Source organism: Natator depressus, chromosome 10 (genome assembly GCF_965152275.1).
Source record: "Natator depressus isolate rNatDep1 chromosome 10, rNatDep2.hap1, whole genome shotgun sequence".
Classification (NCBI taxonomy): domain Eukaryota; kingdom Metazoa; phylum Chordata; order Testudines; family Cheloniidae; genus Natator; species Natator depressus.
In genome coordinates, this window is record NC_134243.1 from 76,094,673 (window position 1) to 76,112,699 (window position 18,027).

The 18,027-nt window shown below is 46.4% G+C and overlaps 1 protein-coding gene across 1 annotated transcript in view; it reads left to right on the forward strand.

The window, feature by feature from the left end:
- The first annotated feature begins 438 nt into the window (after nucleotides 1-438).
- The window catches only part of ALDH1A3 (aldehyde dehydrogenase 1 family member A3), a 48,767-nt gene continuing 31,178 nt past the window's right edge, over nucleotides 439-18,027 (forward strand). Inside the window, exons 1-3 of the mRNA XM_074966548.1 lie at nucleotides 439-642; nucleotides 5,372-5,476; nucleotides 16,617-16,757. Coding sequence (XP_074822649.1) covers nucleotides 544-642; nucleotides 5,372-5,476; nucleotides 16,617-16,757 — 345 coding nt within the window. The 5' untranslated portion in view covers nucleotides 439-543. The remainder of the gene's footprint in view (nucleotides 643-5,371; nucleotides 5,477-16,616; nucleotides 16,758-18,027) is intronic.

The following is an 18,027-nucleotide window of genomic DNA, read 5'->3' on the forward strand; positions in this document are numbered from 1 at the left end:
AATGGGCTGCATGTTCCAGGCTTGCTCTTGGACCCATGCAATTTTGTTAGTAGGTTAATTTGCTATCACATCCTCCCCCCGCTTATATCTCACAGGGAAGCACCAGCGGCTGTGGCAATGCAGCTGACCTCCCCAGAGGACCCTTTAAAAGCAGCCCCCCCCATTACACCCCCGCTCAAGGAGACCCTTACAATCACCCTCATTGTTTGAGCCCTGCCCTCATTCCTAGGGCCACAGCTTGGGCCAGCTGCTGCTGCAGGCGCGGGCTCAGCAGCGCCCCGGGCTGCGGGGACGGGGAGCGGGCGCGGGCAGAGCGGGGCCGAGCCCCCGGGGGCCGCGGTACCTGCCCCGCCGCCGCCGCCGCCGCCGCGCGGTGCCCGGGGATGGAGGGGGCGTGGCGCGGGCGGCGCGCGGAGCCTATGGGCGCTCGCCGGCCGGGAGCCCTTAAAGGCCGCGCCGCCCGGCTGTCAGCCGCAGAGGCAGGGTTGGCGGTGGGGCGGCCGGAGCGCGGCGCTCGGTCTGTCCTCTCCCCTCCCTCCGGCGATGGCTGCGGTGAACGGCACGGTGGAGAACGGGCAGCCGGACAAGAAGCTGCCGGCGCTGCCTCGGCCCGTGAAGAACCTGGAGATCCAGCACACCAAGGTGAGCCAGCGCCGCGCACCTGCCGCCCGAGACCCGCGCCGCCCGGTGCGCATGGCCGGGCAGGAGCTCCCCCAGTCTGCCCGGGCGCGGGGCGCCCCGGCAAAGGGGACCCCGCTCTGAAAGGAGGGACTCCGCTTAGATCCAGCTGGGTGGGGAAATGAACAACCACCCCGCGGGAGACTCTCTGCCTTTATTCTAGCCAGGATTCAGGGTGCCTGGTGGGAACCAGTCCATAGGTCCTGACCAATCTGGTCAGGAGCCAGCAGGGATTGAAACCAAAAAAATCTAAATGTCCAGATCAATATAAGCTGACTTTAAAACCATACAGCTCCAGCGCAGAATGCACTGGGCCCTGATCCTGCATGCCCTCAATCCATATTGAATTCCAGGGGAGATCTTTTTGGGTGCTGCAGGAACGCAGGGTCTGACCTCTCAGGCAGGAAACTTATTGTTGTGCACCTCTTCATTGTCAACAATAAGATTAAAGAGTAAATGGGGAAAATTAGGTCATTTCCTCCTCAAAACCTGAGTTTGCAAAAACTTTCCCTTCTTTGTTATAATTCTTCTGTGTTTGGAGCCCTGCTCCTACAGAGAAGTGTTGCACTTCCCATTGTTGCAGGATATATCTGTCTAGTACTTTTTAATTAACAGCAGATTTTCCCCCCTGTCTGCTGTGATTCAGAGGTTCAGTTAAATCCTTATCGATCATGCAGTGTTCTGTTTAATTCCTTTTTTTTTTTTTTTTTTTTTAGCTTGATATTCCACAACCTCGGTCTGTGCTCTTGTATTTTAACAGACTGGAAGTTTATTGTGGTATTTGTAGCAAGTGGAGAAAGGTGTATGTTCTAGGAGGGGTACAAAAAGATGTCACTGGACGTCTCCTGCCTCAGGCAGACATGTCAACTGCAGGAAATCAAGTGAAATTGACTTTTGGGGGTGTTTCCCCCTCCCAAAGTTTATGATTTAGCAATTTCTGCCCCAGATTGAAGTTATAGTTTTCCTCTTCTGCACATTAGACTCACTTCAGCCCCAAATGAAGTTGCATCTGTGTATTCCTGAATTTGTACTGCGTAGTCACCCTGTTCTCTGGGATTTTGCTATCGAAGAAGAAAATGGTTTTTGTACTGAGTATGGACCTAATGTGCCATCCTGGGTCACTAACAGGGTGAGGCCATATTCCCAAATTAGTACACTGGGCATACGAGAGCCAGTCCTCCAAGATATGGAGCACTTCTTGGGAACTCGGAGGGCTCAGCAGTTTTCATTGAAGTCACATCTGGATAGAGTGAAGCTGCTAGGAGGACTAAAAAAATTCCTATTAAAAAACAGGGTGGGTTTTTTTTTTTTCTGTGGATTCAGTCCTGTTCCCATTGTGGATACTGGGGGTTTTGCAGTGGCTTCATTGATGGCAGGATCAGACCCTATATTTATAGTATAGGAAAGGGAATCGGGAATCAATGTTGCAAAGTTCAGAGGGCCCTCAGTTTCTGCCAGAGGCACTAGGAGTGAAGGGTGCTCAGCAACTTTTAGGATCAGACCCAAAATTGCTGGTTGCGCTGATCGTACCCCTCTCAAAATGTCTGATTTTACACTTGGGGGGGGGGGGGGGGAAAGCTCCTGGTATCCTTGCTAAAGTCAGGGCTTCAGTGTAAAAACACACAACCAAAAGTCCAGTCCGCTCTTATGCGATCAATAGAGCTTCCCTTTAAAACACACAAAGAAAAGGAGTACTAGTGGCACCTTAGAGACTAACCCAATTAATTTGAGCATAAGCTTTCCGATGAAGTGAGCTGTAGCTCACGAAAGCTTATGCTCAAATAAATTGGGTTAGTCTCTAACGTGCCACTAGTACTCCTTTTCTTTTTGCGAATACAGACTAACACGGCGGCTGCTCTGAAACCTTTAAAGCACCTTGGTTATCCCAAGCCACTGAAATGTAAAACTTCCAAAGCCCTTGTTAGACTCCTGGTTTTCCTACTTTGTTCTTGATATCCAAGACATCTGCTCATTGCTGGTTTCTAAGGCATAGAGTTGAGAGTCATTGCAGACCTCAACATCCTTTTTTAGGAATTGTCACATTGTGGTAGTTAAACCCCTATGTTGTTTTCACCAGTATCCTACAGCACTGTTTCCTGTAGTGGAGGGACTCCTCAGGTTTATGCTGTCCTATTGACGTATGACCTTTACTTTGCTAATTTCAACTATGTGACTGGACTAAACAGGCTAGTGGGGTTTAGAATGTTTTAGTTAATATAAAATAATTCATGCTGCTTACATTATATAAAAGAGATCATTATAATTTGTCTCCCAGCTGCGAGAGGACAAATAAAGCTGAACTGCATTAATTTCTCAAGTTGAAAGTTGTTCCTTCGGTGTGTACCTGGATCCAAATGTGATTAGCCATTTATTAATAATTCGTCAGCAGATAAGCCGTCTTCTTAAACCAGTTTTCCCTACATTACTTTTTAAAAGCTGAGCTTTCTGCTAACCTGGGACTTGCACCTTCTGTTGCTGATTTCAGAATGGCGTAATGTTACTTTGGACAGACTTTTATTAACTTCACTGGCGGTTGCATGTGAGATGGGTGTGGAGAATAGGACCCCTAGAGATGTCTAGACAATCCAAGAGACTGTCTCAAAAGTGGAAAATGTTATTAATTAGAGTATAAGTTCTGCTTCTGGTTTGATGCTCAGAACACATCATCTGATGAGGAAAATTGTGGGCAATATTAAGCTTAGAATGATGATAAATACACATCTATGGGGGGATTCTGCAAACTCTATTGACTTCTCCCAGATGTTTGCAGCTGTCTCCCACCAGCACTCATCCTTCTGTAAAGTGAGAATCTTCTTTTCAATTCTACTAGCTACTGAATTGGGGAAATGGTTTTAAGACCAAGTCTTGTATTGATCAGCATGATGTTTTTATGAAGCAATGATCGCTCACAAATGATCTTTCCATAATGTCTCTAGAGATAAAGATGAAAGCGAGTGTGGTGATGATCCATGTCATACGCTCAGAGTGACTTCTTATGGAAGAACCAAGCTTAGTTGTATGACGGTGAAAAGAATCTTGGCGAGTCTGTCAGTCACTTTGCGTCCGCCATTCGCTGGAGTGATTTCATCTCCAGCTCCCTGATCCATAATTAATGCTAACACATAGATGCAGGAAAATGGTGCCCCATTCATTAGTAGCTGTAAACATTCCATTGTAGTTTCATGGGCTCCCCTCCCTGTATCTCTCAAGTTTGCAGTGAAATGTTCCCCGTTTTAGACCCAAATTTGCCATTGTCTTCCATAAACCTGCTCACTCGTACCATTTAAAAATGTTTGCATCCAAAGTGCTGGATTGTAATTTGTGAGCTCCAGGCTACTTAAAACTTCCCGTGCGGTGAGTTCCCTTCCAAAACTTCATTTCGGTGTCTTGTCACACTGAGTGTGGTAATCGTGACACCTCTGCCCCCCCACATCTGCCCCCCAAAAAGTGGAAAATCATCCAGGATAGGTGGATCTAAAAATCAACTTTCAGACGCGTTCACATAGAGGCAGCTTCCTCCAATATGTGCTGCACACACTTTGCAGAAGTATTCAGGGAATAATATTTATTTATTTTCAATACTAATGTTAAGGAGTAATTATGCTTTGAAACGGGCAAGAAAAGAAATCTCTGCGATCCAATTCAATGGGAGTTTTGAGTGTGCAAAGACTGCAGGATTGGTTGGGTTTTTGGTTTTTCTTTTCTGTGGGACAGAACTCTAGCATGAGCTGATGTGCCAATAGACTTGTGCATTGCATTGGAAAGGGGAGACACTTTTATTAATGATTCCTTGTAAATAAAATGAGATCAAACAGTCTTTAGATAATGAGCCCTGGTTAATCTTTGCAAGACAGTAAATTATTTTATTTGAACAAAAAAGTATCGTCAGAATAGTGCAGATGCTTGTTGAATCAATTCTATACTGGTGTCTATGCACAGTTCATACTAAATATCAAAATTTTAATCATTTTAAAAGTATTTGAATGCATTTTTAGTTACACAACATTGGGACTCTTTTTGTCCTTGCTATAGAAAGGCTTATGGGTTGGTCTGGTTTTTTTGGTGGTGTGTGTTTTTTTGTTTTTTTTAATTTGCATATAAGAATAAACTGCCATAGACACAACTTTTCCAACTGATATTGACAAAAGACTGGCAAAGTGTTAGGGGCGTGTGTGAATAAGGACTCCTTGGGTGAGGTAACATTGCAAAATTGGGTCCATACCGCACATTCACTGGTGGAAAATGCTAATGGAGAAACCACTCATGAGTAGCCCAAAATAAGCAACATTAGCAGCATATACCCAACATCTATAATGTTTGTGCTTGAAATATGTAGCTTTCTCTTGGTGTTTGCTTGCCAGACCCAAGGAGATGGGATGGAATAAATCCTGGCTATTTCACAAGTCTAAATCACATGAATTACACTGCGCAGACCTGATCCTGCATTCTTTGGTCCATCAAAACTGCCTTCACTGGACCTTTATGTATGTGTACTTCCCTTGGTTTGGTTTGTTTGACTGCAATTAAAAATGGAAACCTTAGGGCCTAATCCTGCAAAGCTGCTAAATGTTCTTGACTCCCTTTGGCTTCAGTGGGTTCTCCACTCCTTGCAGGATCAGGCCCATAGAGATATTTGAGCCTCCACATGGTACATGTATGTTTGCTATTTTTTTTTCTTTTTGACCCCTGTTAGATATTTATTAACAACGAATGGCACGAATCCATGAGTGGAAAGACGTTTCCCACATATAATCCCTCAACGGTTGAGAAAATCTGTGATGTAGAGGAAGGTGATAAGGTAAGTTTCTCTGGGTTACAAGTCAGGAAAGCATCCTGGGTTCGTTTTTGCTACAAAATGTGGCTGGCCCACCTGTAGGTTTAAAGCCTGTGGTAGCTAACCATTGTGGCATGCTCATTCAAATGCATTAGAGAGAATCAGTTATGTCCCACTCTGCTAGAATCATGAGTTGCTTCTTTGCTAAGGATGGTGATTACTGTACCGATTGAACCAAATCCTAGGAGTGATACCAAGTATTGTTTAGAAGGAAGTGATTGATCAAACACCTACTGCCCCATTGCAGCCCTTTTTTGGTCACTTATTTGATGTAATTCAGCCCGCCCCCCCCCCCAGCTTGCAAATGCTTACTTGCCTGCTTAGCTTTATGCACGTGAACAGGCTCAGTGATTTCAGTGGGTTTACTCACATGTGTAAAATGAAGCCTTTGCAGGGTTGGGGACAGAGATTGTGACCAAAGAAGGAATGCACATTTATTTTTAAAGACCCTTTTAGGGGAAGTTTTTAAAAACAAACCACCTTGGATTCTGGTCCCTTCTCTGTGGATGTGCATTAGTCCCATTAATAGGTGACGATCAGTCAAACCAAAGGATGAGTGGGAGTGCTCAATATTTTATATTGGCTTTAGCATCAAGCACTCCATAGTCCATGCCTTGTGCATAGGGCTGGATTAACCATTTGGCTAATAAGGGTATAGCCTTAGACCCTCTTATTTTTTTTAGGCCCTACTGGTCAGGCAGGGGGCATGGCCAGGTGGGGGGAGCGAGCTTGCCACCTGTGGCTTGGAAGGAGCTCAGCCTGCTGCATCTCCCCATGCTGCAGGAACACACTGCCAGGGATCTGGTTAACACTGGTGACCGGACACTAAAAATCGGGTTACCACGGGAACCCATACCAGCCATGGGTGTAGTTTGAGCAGGCATTGTATACCACCCCTGATTTCTCCAGAGCTCCTCTTAGCTGACAGGGAGGAAAGAGGCTCCCTCTGTCCCTCTCCTCCACTGAGGCTGGCAGGCAGCTCCAGACGCTGGGTCCTAGTGCTCGTCAATGTCCTCTTCTATGTATGCTCTGTCCCATTTCTGGACAGCTGGTGAGTGCTGTGGGGGGGGGGGGGGCCGCAGGGCAAGGGGATAGCCAGGGGAAGAGACTGTATGAGAGCGGTAGGGTGGGAAGCTTGCACAGAACCTGCACGCACTCTATCCAGCTCCCACCAGAACTACTGCCCCTGCTGTGTATAGGGAACAAATTCCCACACATTTGTAGGAGAAACAAAACATTCCATTCTGGATACCAGTCCTCTAACTTTTACAGAACCTTCCCTTGTGGGGCTTCAGATTTATGATGCACTGTGTTCAATACTGTATTGAACTGTACTAAAAATCAAAGAAATCCAATTTTTTTCTTTGATGTATTTTTCTGTATTGCACAGGCAACCAAGTTCTTTCCTTATGCTCAGCCTAGTTCCACATGCCAATGCATCTTTGTACATTTAAGGGGTTGAAAAATTACTGGAGGAAGCTCAACACACAATGTTGTAGGTTTCTCCCTCCCAACTCCCTCAAGGATTTTAAATCCACTTCTTAGCAATGTATGATAGAAAGACTGGCTGAATAGGCTAAAGGCAGGTTCTGTCCATTTGCTAGTTCTCTAGAAGTTCAATCCATAATAAAAGTAGCTCACATTTGATTTCTTTTGAGTTTCATTCCAAAACCTTAAAGCTAAATAAACTTGAAGTTAGTCCTCATTTTTCTGCCCCAATTCAAACGAACTTCTTTCCCAAGGGGAAATTGGGTAAGCATGGGATGTGATTCGAGAAGGGAATGAGAACACAGGCCAGTTCCTGCTGACCATCACACCTGTGTAGCTGTATTGACTTCAGGGATTTTTGCACAAGACTAGATTTTTGGTTCCTTCTGCTTTTTCACACCTGGTACAAACAGAATCTCATTCACTTTCCTCCCCTAAACTTGGAACACTTAAGGGAAAAAAATAAGCAAGATCTGCTTGATTTACACAAATGAAACAGGAACACCAGACCTGATGTTACAAGGGTGTCCCTGCAGCAGCCTTGGTTGGACTGTTCTTTTGAAAGAGCCTCAATGGTTCTTTTAAGAGACTAATTTTTCAGTGAAGTCTTTTTGTTCAGGGGGGCAGAGAACACAACAGGGAATATCTCTGTTTTGTCAACTCCTAGTGATTCAAAAGCTGAAAGGCTTTAGATTGTTTAATGTTTGTACCGTGGTTTTTGAAGAGCCAACACAGTACAGAAGTGATAAATATTATGACAGGGCAACCATCTAAAGATCGGTGTCCCTTCTAGCTGTTACCTTTTTCTTACAGAAAGCTTAAAACAAATAAATGCAAACCGTAGAACTCATGCCTAGGAAACCTCATATCAGAGCTGCTGATCACACATTCTAGAATAGATAATGCTTAGCCCTTCCATGAGCGCAGGGGACTGGACTAGACCACCTCTTGAGGTCCCTTCCAGTCCCATGATTCTAATTGAGGAAAAGCTTGGTGACAGAATGGCCTGATGTGGTGAATCACTGGAGATTAACTACACAAGCTGGATATCACCCCACAAATATTTGGGTTCAATGTGAAAATGGTAATTCATTGTCCTCAGCCAGTGCAACACTGGGAGGCTGCTTTCCGAGCAAGACAGCCTAAAATTATGCCACCCCCATGTAATTTTCCCACTGCTACTTGCTCTACTTCAGTGGATTTTACACCTGAGTGGTTTTCTTTTACATAACAAAAGCTGGCTGCCTCCCAGAGTGCAGTCAGAGGGAGACGGGGTCTGTGGTGTAGAGGCCATAGCTTGGGGAAAACACCTGCAGGGCTTGGCTTTGCACAGTGCCATGTGGAGAGCTGAGGGTTGAAGCACCAGGTTGAAAGAGGTGAGCAGGATGGGGAGTGTTGCAGTGTTCACCCTCATACAGACGAGCATCCCACTAGCTAGGAGGAAGGAGGCCTAAGAGAAGGACTGCATAGCATCCCCTGTGCTACCTCCTACTCAGAAGTATCTGTTTGAAGAATGGAGTGTCAAGGGAGTAGAATAAACTATTTAATGTTACATAAATAAATGTCAATATGTATGTAGAGAAATGTTGGATGCCTTCATAATTTCTTTTGCAATATGTCATTCATACTTAGGCCTTTCCCTCCCATTAGATTTAGGTTGCTCATAACCTTAATCTGGCCCTGCTTGTGCACACAAACCTCTGATTGGAGTCAGTGACGCTAGTAGGGCTGCCTTCTCTTCACAAACATGGGCCTTGTGGAGGTGCTGTAGGGGGAAGGACAGGTCCAAGAACTTGCCTTTTTCCATCTGATGACTGGAAGGCTCTCCTGTCACTGTTAGTGGTGGGGCCTCACCCTCATGTTGTGGAACGACGTCCCCTCTTTATCAGCAGTGGGATGGGGAATGTTTTAAGCACAGTGAGTATCCTCACCTCTGTGGCCAAGCTACACACCACCGCTCTAGGACAGGAAAACTGAAGAGTCAAAGGTTCTTTGTTAGAAGAATGCCCCTGCCCATCCCAATGAAGTTCCCATGGACCATAATGCTATAACAGGGTTGCCACTTCTGCAGTATGAAAAATCAGGATGTCTCGGGGTGCTGGTACAGTATACTCAGCACCCTTCCAGATTTCCCAGAAAGCCACCTCCAGAAAAAAGGAATGATCCTGGGAAAACCTGGGCAGGTGGCCACCCTGGCTATATATGGCAATGGGGTGGAGTCTATGACTCGGCCTGAGGGAAGAGGGCAAGGCTGGGTAGTGGTGCAAGCTTGTCACTGGCTTAATGCAGCCACATCCAGAGAGAGGAACCCCTTGGAATAAGGAGAAGCCTTCCTGCCTGCGATGTCCAGAAGACTTGCCCTGTCCATGGACAATGCAGCAGTGGAGGCAATTGTAAAGTGGCCAGATAATATCATGAAATTACATGTAATTGTAGGCTAATTTTATATAGCACATCATTGCATCTAATTATAATTACCATATAAACTGAGGGCTGAGGCTAATCCTGAGGTAACTTTGTTTTACTAGGCAGAAACCATGGCTCCGCTATAGCTAAGTGCCTCCTCGAGTAATTACAAAGTCGTTACGTGGGTATTTCAGGCCTGCTTTTCATGCCTCTGTTAAAGAAACCTGTTGAGCAAAACAAAGAAGACAACCTCATGTCTCTTCTACAGAGAGAGCCCTCATTACTCGGCTCTCTTCTGGGTGCCAGGGAGAGATTTTAACTTCTAGCTCATGGGACTATCATTGGAAAAATTCCATCTCTGGGCTCTCCTGAGAGAGACTCTCTGGCCTATAGGGATCAATCTGTGGAAGGTCTGGAAGTTTCTGTGGATATCCAGTGTGCAGGCTAATCTCTATACAGGGGGGAAAATGCACTATATTCTGGTCACAGAGGGTATGTCTACACTGCAGTGTAAAAGACCTGTAGTACGGCCATGGCTGGCCCAGGTCAACTGACTTGGGCTTGTGGGGCTGAAAATTGCACGTAGACCTTTGGGCTCAAGCTGCAACCTGGGCTCTGAGGCCTACTAAGTGGGGGGAGGGTCTACATTGCAATTTTCAGCTCCACAGCTAGAATCCATTGCCCCAGGCTCTGAAACGCAGTGCTGTGGGTTTTTTATTGTGTTTTAGCTGTACCCAGAGAGTCTCTCCTTGCATCCCCTAAATCCTACATGCAGACACTCCTGCTGTATGTATGGGGGGGGAAGGGGGCAGCAGGCAAGGCTGGGGTTGGGGCTGAGTAAGTTTAAAAACTTGTGTTCGGTGTCCAAAACAAGCCAAACTGGGTGTATTCACCTGAGCTTTGCTTTGCAACTTTGGGTCTGTTAGTACCTAAACATGACACTCTGAGGTTAGTGGTTGCAAATCCACATGGCCTGGAACCAAAGAGTCCTGTGCAAACTGAACCCCCTGAGATGAACACAGCCCCAGTGTAACCCCCCCCCCCCCCCCATTCTAGATCTCTGGAAGTTTCATGTGGGCAGACTTGGCTTCGTTAATGAAGAACGCTGTGGAACTGGGCTCCGGAGCATTCTCAGTGGGGTGGCTTGAGGAGACGGAAGCTACGCAGTTGCAGTGGCTAAAACTCTTGTAGGGGCTGCAGTCGCTGGTGCTGTCGCTACAGAAGCTGCTGTTCACCCTGACTCTAGATTGTGGGGGCTGGATTCCATCCCCCTCACCCTCTGTGTAAGTCCCTCCTGAGATGCCTGTTTGCTTAGGCTGTGCATGAGGGATGGGAATTTGGCAACTAATAATCTGGCGATGACGGTTGGCTGTGGGGCTGAAACGTGGCCAACTTGTTGTTCGCTTGGGAGCAAAGGTTTTGTTTTTCTTTAGTTACAAAATTAAAATGGAATTACTTGCAGTCAGAGGGAAATCCTGGGTGGGGAAAGAGGAGCTGGCAGTGATGCTCTGCTGGAGTTTTCCTTGGCCTACAAATAAGGGCTGAGTGTTCATGTCTGTCAGGCTGATACCAGGCATGGGAATAACTGATTTGACTAATGTTAAGGCTGTGTCATTGTGCTGTTTGCAGGCTGTTACCCATCCTGACCTGGCAGACCAGTTCCCTGTAAAATACTCCATCTGTCCCAGTTTGCCTCCAGTGTGATCACAGAAAATATTCTCTGTTTCCCTGTGGTTGGCATAGTCCTGTGCGCAAGAGTGAATGTCGAGTGCTCAAGGGGTGCCTCGCTTTATTTTGTCTTTCTGCACATGGCTGAGTTCCGCCCTGGAGTGGAAAACCTGCAATGCTATACCCTGGCTTTATGCGTCACAGCCAGGCCAGAGGAGTCGGCCTTTCCTGTGCTTGTGATTGTTTTAAGGGTGTCTGTTGCTATCCATGCCACCCATCCTTGTATTTTAGGGATGGACTGAGATTAGGAGGAGCAGTTATAGACGGGTACTTACTACAGGCTGAGCTGGTGGGGCTGCTTGTAGTTAAAGTGACCCAGCATTTCCCATTGTTACCCTCTTGCCCCGTTTTTAGTTGCTTGTAACTTTGTCCAAAGTTGAAAGTTTCAGCCCAAACAGTCCATGCTGAATGTCTGTCTCAGTCTGAATATTTTTGGGGTGATTCAGCCATTTATGAGAGAGAGTGGAAGGGAGAATATGTTGTTTTTGCCCATGTTAACAAAATTCTTCGTACTGCTTCATTGAGAAGCTCTGGTGACTCCATGCTTTGAAACAGGGACTTGACATTTGGCAGGGGTTGTCACCTTGGTCTCAGCAACAGGCACATGCCCGTTCCTGTGGAGATGCCCAAATTTGACTTAAGTGTTCAAAGACACATTCATCTGTTTGCCCATGATCAGTAGAGACTTACCAGAATTCCCTGGAGATTCCATCTGCACTGGGCATGCTCTACCCCCTCTCTTCACCTACTAACCATAGTGCACGTGTGCTATCCTCACAGAGCCTGGAGCTGACCAGGACTTTCTTTGCCATTGCTCCTCTGGGCTGCTGTGGCACTGGGCTTGGGAACTAATAGTTGGGGGACCGTCTTCCTAATGGACTCAATGTTCCACCTGCTGGCGCCCTGGCGGGGAGGAGGAAGGAGCCTGACTCTAATGCACAGGTGATGAGCTGGACCTGTGAGTTTGAGTAGGAGGTGAGGGGGAGGGGGAAGAGGGTTAGACTGGGATGAGCCGTAAGGGTCCTGTGGAGAAAGTAGTCTGTGATCATGTAATGAGAGACTGTATCACAATCGCGTACACACAAGGGGGCTGAATTAAGGTTTCACAGGCATCTTTAATTCTAGCGTTTCCTAACCTTTTAGCATTTGATTTTGCAACCCTAACACTCTTGAGGTAGTTTTGTGTGTGCAATACTAAATAAATTCCCCCCACAGATTGAAACTCTGTGAATTGTTAGGTCTTGTGTGTCCCTCCTTTTTGTCCCATGTTTTGTCCTTGGCACCTTGACAGCTATGACTCTGTCCTTATGTCACGTATTGTGTCTACAGATTGCAACATCTGTGTACTGTAATGCACCGTTCTGACCCCTTTCGTGCCTAGTCTTCATAGGGTGGATTAAGAATGGAATTTCAGCCTTACCTAAGAATTTCCTGGTCTTTGCTGGTTTGAACTCAGACACTTAATGTGAGGGGTAGCTGAGTTTTGTTGTGCCTGTATTGTATGGCATTTCCACTGAGGTATTTTGGGGAAGTTCTCCTGCTTGCATGCATAATGACTATGCAAAACACCAAACCATGTATGGTATCTGGGAGCACAGCGAGTAGGAATGAACATAGCTAACCACAGAGTCGCCCACATGCCCAGTTTTGGAGAACAGTCATGGTCCATAGTAATGCTGTGTTCTGTAAGATTGCTCCTAGCGTGACTTCTGGAAAGGGCTGGATTGTTGATGATGATTGATGATGATCTCAGTGGAAAATTGCAAAGCAGCTGAGGGCTAAGTCACTTCTTTTTGTGATGCTAGCACACAGGGTAATTAGTGCAGGAAGGGGGGCCTTTCCCCAATCATGGTCCCATGAAAGGGAAATGAACAAGATCTTTATGTAGCTCTCAGGAGCCCAAGAGGATGTGGTCTGCAGATTAGGGAGTACATCTAGCATCCCAGCTGGCTAGCAAGTATTTTGCAATCACCTGAAAGTGCTACCCAACAGATGATGCTCCCACGCAGAAGCACTAATGGCCATCCCACCACCTAGGACTTCTGCTTTGGCTTGCAGGTCTCCTTTTGTGGAGGATGTACCAGGCAGCATCTCTGTTCCTTCTTCCTACACTAGCCATGGCAGGACTGAGCCTTATAAATACTCCACTCCTGAGTCTCAGATGTCCTTTGCAGGGAGGTAGTCATGGTATTCAGAAGGGATGTTTGCTGTTTTAAAGAAACAACCCGATTTTAGTAACAGTTTGAATGTTCAGTAATATACTGCAGATCAATTAGCTTGTCTACTTGTGAGTGCAGTGTGTAAGCAGCCTAGGGTGACCAGATGTCCACATTTTATATGGACAGTCCCAGTTTTGGGGTCTTTTTCTTATATAGGCTCCTATTACCCCCCCACCCCCATCCCGATTTTTCACACTTGCTGTCTGGTCACCCTAAAGCAGCCAGGGTTCTGTACTGAATTATCCCCATCTCTCTCTCATTTTGTGCATTGGTGCCTTTCTGCTGGATGAGGCAAATACACATTTGGGTCTAGATTGTGGCTTTAAGCCTTAGCCCAGTGGTAGCTCATGGAGCATCACGCCACAGATAATGTGACTTGGAGCACTGGGTGAGCGAACAAACCACCCATGATTGCTATCCCAGTAAGCTTCAGAGCTCCCAGTTCTTGGAGCTTGACTCCACTCCCATTGAAACCAATGGAAATATTCCCATTGACATCAGTAGGAGTTGAATCAAGCCCCAGGTGTGCCTGGGGCTTGGTGAGCACAAGCCTGTGCATTGCACAAGTATGCAAGGCTGGTGGGAAGGCTCTTTGTGCTGCATGCCTGCCATCCCATTTGTGCACTCTCAGAACTAGGGGCAGTCCTTGTAACTTCATTTCCCACAGGCCTGGCCAGCATGGGCGTAGTGCTGCCTCGTGCAGCACCTGTGCTAAGGGTCTTCCATATCCCGATAAACACAACAGCGTTTAAAGGGAATGTGTTTAAACCTGACGCCTTCATTATGTTTTGTGTCCTGCCTGATTTACCATTAAAATATTTCTTTCAGGCGTGGCTTGCAGATCCTAATTTCAGCATGAAATTGGGGACTTCTTAGAAGTGGGGAGGTTTGACACTGGTTTCTGCTCTGATTGGCAGGTGCCAAATGAGTTGATTCAGATTAAACCGATTGTCAAATTGTGCCCTGTATGTAACCTGTGTGAATTCAAGGTAGGAGCTTGCCAGTAACTCCAGAGCCCTGCTACTGTCTGTTAATGCATCCACCCACTTACAGTGTGCATTCACTCTGACTCCCACATACACATCAGTCTCACAAAACCTACCATAGCTGTGGAGATAAAAATAGCCTGACATGACCAAGGTAATGGGGTGCCCAAATGTACTAGCTTCATAGAATATCAGGGTTGGAAGGGACCTCAGGAGGTCATCTAGTTCAACCCCCTGCTTAAAGCAGGACCAATCCCCAATTTTGCCCCAGAACCCCCTAAATGGCCCCCTCAAGGATTGAACTCACAAGCCTGGGTTTAGCAGGCCAATGCTCAAACCACTGAGCTATCCCTCCCACCTCTCAGGCAGCAGCATAGCCAATGCCCTTCTGACAAGGGTGGGTTTCTGTTTTCAGCTGCTTGTACAAATAGGCTGATTAAATACCATGTAACCCATTGCAGACCTGGCATGAGTAGGTGTGTCTGTAACAGGGTGGCTTGCCTCTTTAGAACTAGAGGCCTGGGGACAGCCCACCCTAGTTATTAAGGAGGCGCATCTGAACTCTGATTCCCCTGTAACCAGCCTCAGGAAGCTACAGAGAGGGAGGGTGCCCAGGGAGATCAGAGGCTGTTGGAAACAAGTAAGCTCCAGCAGAGAAGCTTGGGGTGAGACTACAGGCAAGAGAGGCCTGGGAGCAAAGGGTTAAATGGATGGACGTGTGGTGGGACTGGAGAACTTTATTTTGAATGCTTGTTCATTTAATACAACAGGACCCAAGAATGGCTGTGAATGGACAAAAGGGGGGGAACTGCTTGCAGGACTACCCTGAGGTGGTGGTGGGGGGGGGGCGGGGGGGGGAAAGGCATATAGGAGGCAGCTTGCCCAAGAACATTAAGTAACAATGGGATATGGCTGTTGGTAGTTTGTCTATAAACCTTCCGGTGTAACTTTAATCACCAGTTGTGTTTTTCTGTAGCACTCTTCCGTGACCCACTCCTCCCTTGAAAGTGTCTGTCCTTAGTAAGGTGTCATTTCTTGTTTGTTGGCGTTCAATATGTTCTGGGATAGGTCTGTCTTGTTGTCTCCCATACTAGAGGATTGCGTAGATTCACAGAGTTAGAATAATCCTGGAGAAGAAGACAAGATGTGTTCTAGAAGATCTTGCACAGGGCGGAATTCCTTCCAAAGACGGGCAGCAGTGTCCATCAAACATACACTTGGGGTGAAATCCTGTCTCCATTTAAGCCATCAGCAAAACTCTCATTGGTTTCAGCGAGGCCCAGATTGCACCCTATTTGAAAAATATCAGTGTACATTCAGAGGGGAAAAATTGCTGGGGCATATCTTGACCAGATAAGGTGCATGTAGGGACACTTCACTCATGTGAGTAATCCACAGCAACGTCTTGTGTGAGTAAACATAGCAGCCAGTGGTACAACAAACATATTTATCGTCATGGGTCCCTATCCCCGGCTGGAAATTGCAAATCAGCGTAGCCCCACTGAAGTCATCATTTGAGGGTTAGGGCCATAGCATTGAGCTAAAAACACTCGTAGCCCCCCATAAAGGGGGACATGTGGTTCTTCTGAAAAATGCTGTCTAGGATCTAAGTGAATTTTGTGAATTAAAACTGTTATTGACACATTTGATTATGGATTTATAAGGGAAAACTAATTTACAAGGGAAAACTGGGATTGTCCAGTGAGGTCTGTGAGCTGTAACTATTCCCTGGGCTAAAACCATCATAATATCCATACTCGGAATATATCCTCTTTCCCACCTCTTTGTTTTAAAAAATATTGATCCATCCAGATTTGGCTTGTGAGTGCACCAGGCCCAGTCTTGCTGTCAATGAAAGTCTTGCCTGTTCCCCACTAGGACAGGGCACACTTCTCACTCTTGCCAACAAAGTATGTAGATAAGAAAATATAGGGGCTTGAATATATATATATATTTTTATCTTGTCAGGGAAGCCTGGTCCAATTCCATAAACTTCACAACTTACCCTGAAAGATCTGATTGTCTCTGCAAAATTTGAATTTAGGTTCCTATCCGGCAAGGTCAAATCCTACCAGAGTCTGAAGCCGCTTAGGTCAGATCTTGCTAGGTTCCATGTTCAGCAGCAAAACAGCAGACTCTCTTCGCAGATGATTCAATGTTACAGTAGGCAGGCTCTGCAGGACACCGCATAGGAAGCAACCTGCTTGGGAGCTGTTCATAGCACTATGCAATTTCTCTCTCACCTGAATATTTCATGTGTGTGTTTGGTTGCTTTAGCCCGATGTAGATAAGGCAGTAGAGGCCGCAAAAGCAGCATTCCAGAGAGGATCTCTATGGAGACAAATGGACGCCTTAAGCAGAGGGAGGCTCCTCCACAAACTAGCCGATCTCATCGAGCGAGACCGAGTCATTTTGGCGGTAAGTGAAACGTGGTGGGGGGGAGCGATAATGAATCAGAAGCAATTGGCTGACTACTTAATTCTGTCCCTCTGACTGCCCTGGAGATCTGTTTGTAGCTTGTGTTTAGTTTGTTTGTTTGAAAGGGGAATCCCATCTGCAGGGAAGCTTCCGTTTCCCAAGCTCCCAGCTTGGTTTAGTAACATCTGGATAAAGGGACTTTTTAATAATTTTTAAAAAGTCACTGATTTTGAGAGAGCTGTTTAAGGGCATCTCTGCCTTGTTAAAGGGAAAAATTCCAAATCCATTGTTCTTTTCAGTGCTCTGGATGAGGTCACCCTAGACCTTAGAATTGCAGGTGAAGCCTACCTCCCTCTTCAAACTTGAATAGTGCGCCGCCCCCCCTCCCCCTGCATTTCCCCTCCCCACCGCTCCAATGCCCACACACCATGAGAGGGGAAATCCCCTGGCTGACTTGGAAAAGCTGCCTCTCCTCCCACCGTTTGATCTCCATGTCCCATGCAATGGGAGGCTAGGAAAACTTTCCAAGTCAACAGGCTTGAGTTGTCCGGGAACAACAGCAGCAAAACGTCACCTTCTTAACTCATTTCTTTTTGCCGTATCCTCCCCAGCCCCGTGTCCACTTGGTGAAGTACAGTTGATGGTTGTCTAGCTTGGGGGGGGGGGGGGACACAAAGGATGCTCAACACTTAGTGCTGCTTATACTCACTCTGTGAGGAACACTGTTTTAAACTACTAGGTGTTATTTGCTAAACCAATTTTTTAAAAAAGAGAGATTGAGCAAGAGAGCCATGGAGCCATATAAGCATTGTCTTTGGGACTGCCTCTGTGCTGATTGTTTAGCAGTCTATCGCAATTCAACAAAGCGCACATAACTTTAGACAGGTGCTTAAGTGACATGTTTAGACTAGGCTGGGCAAAACCGAGGCCGACGTGAGTAAAGGCTGCAGAAAGGGGCCATGAGGGCCTGCATCCGCAGAGTGGATTCATGGGAGGTGGTGGCACCCATGGGCGGTCATATTCATCCTTGGCTTAACGGCATTGGTGCCAGGGGTGAATTCAACTCCCTCATTTTAAAAGAGTTTAGGTCATGCATCAGATGTCTGTATCATGTGTTATCTTTGAGTTACTGATGTAAAAAAAGACCATATCCCTACTTGAATTGAATGTTCTTGCCTACGGTGTTGAATAAACCTTTAAATAAATGAAGTCCTAGAATAAAATGAGCAAATAACCCCCACCCTGTTTAAAACTAGCAGACAAAGACAAC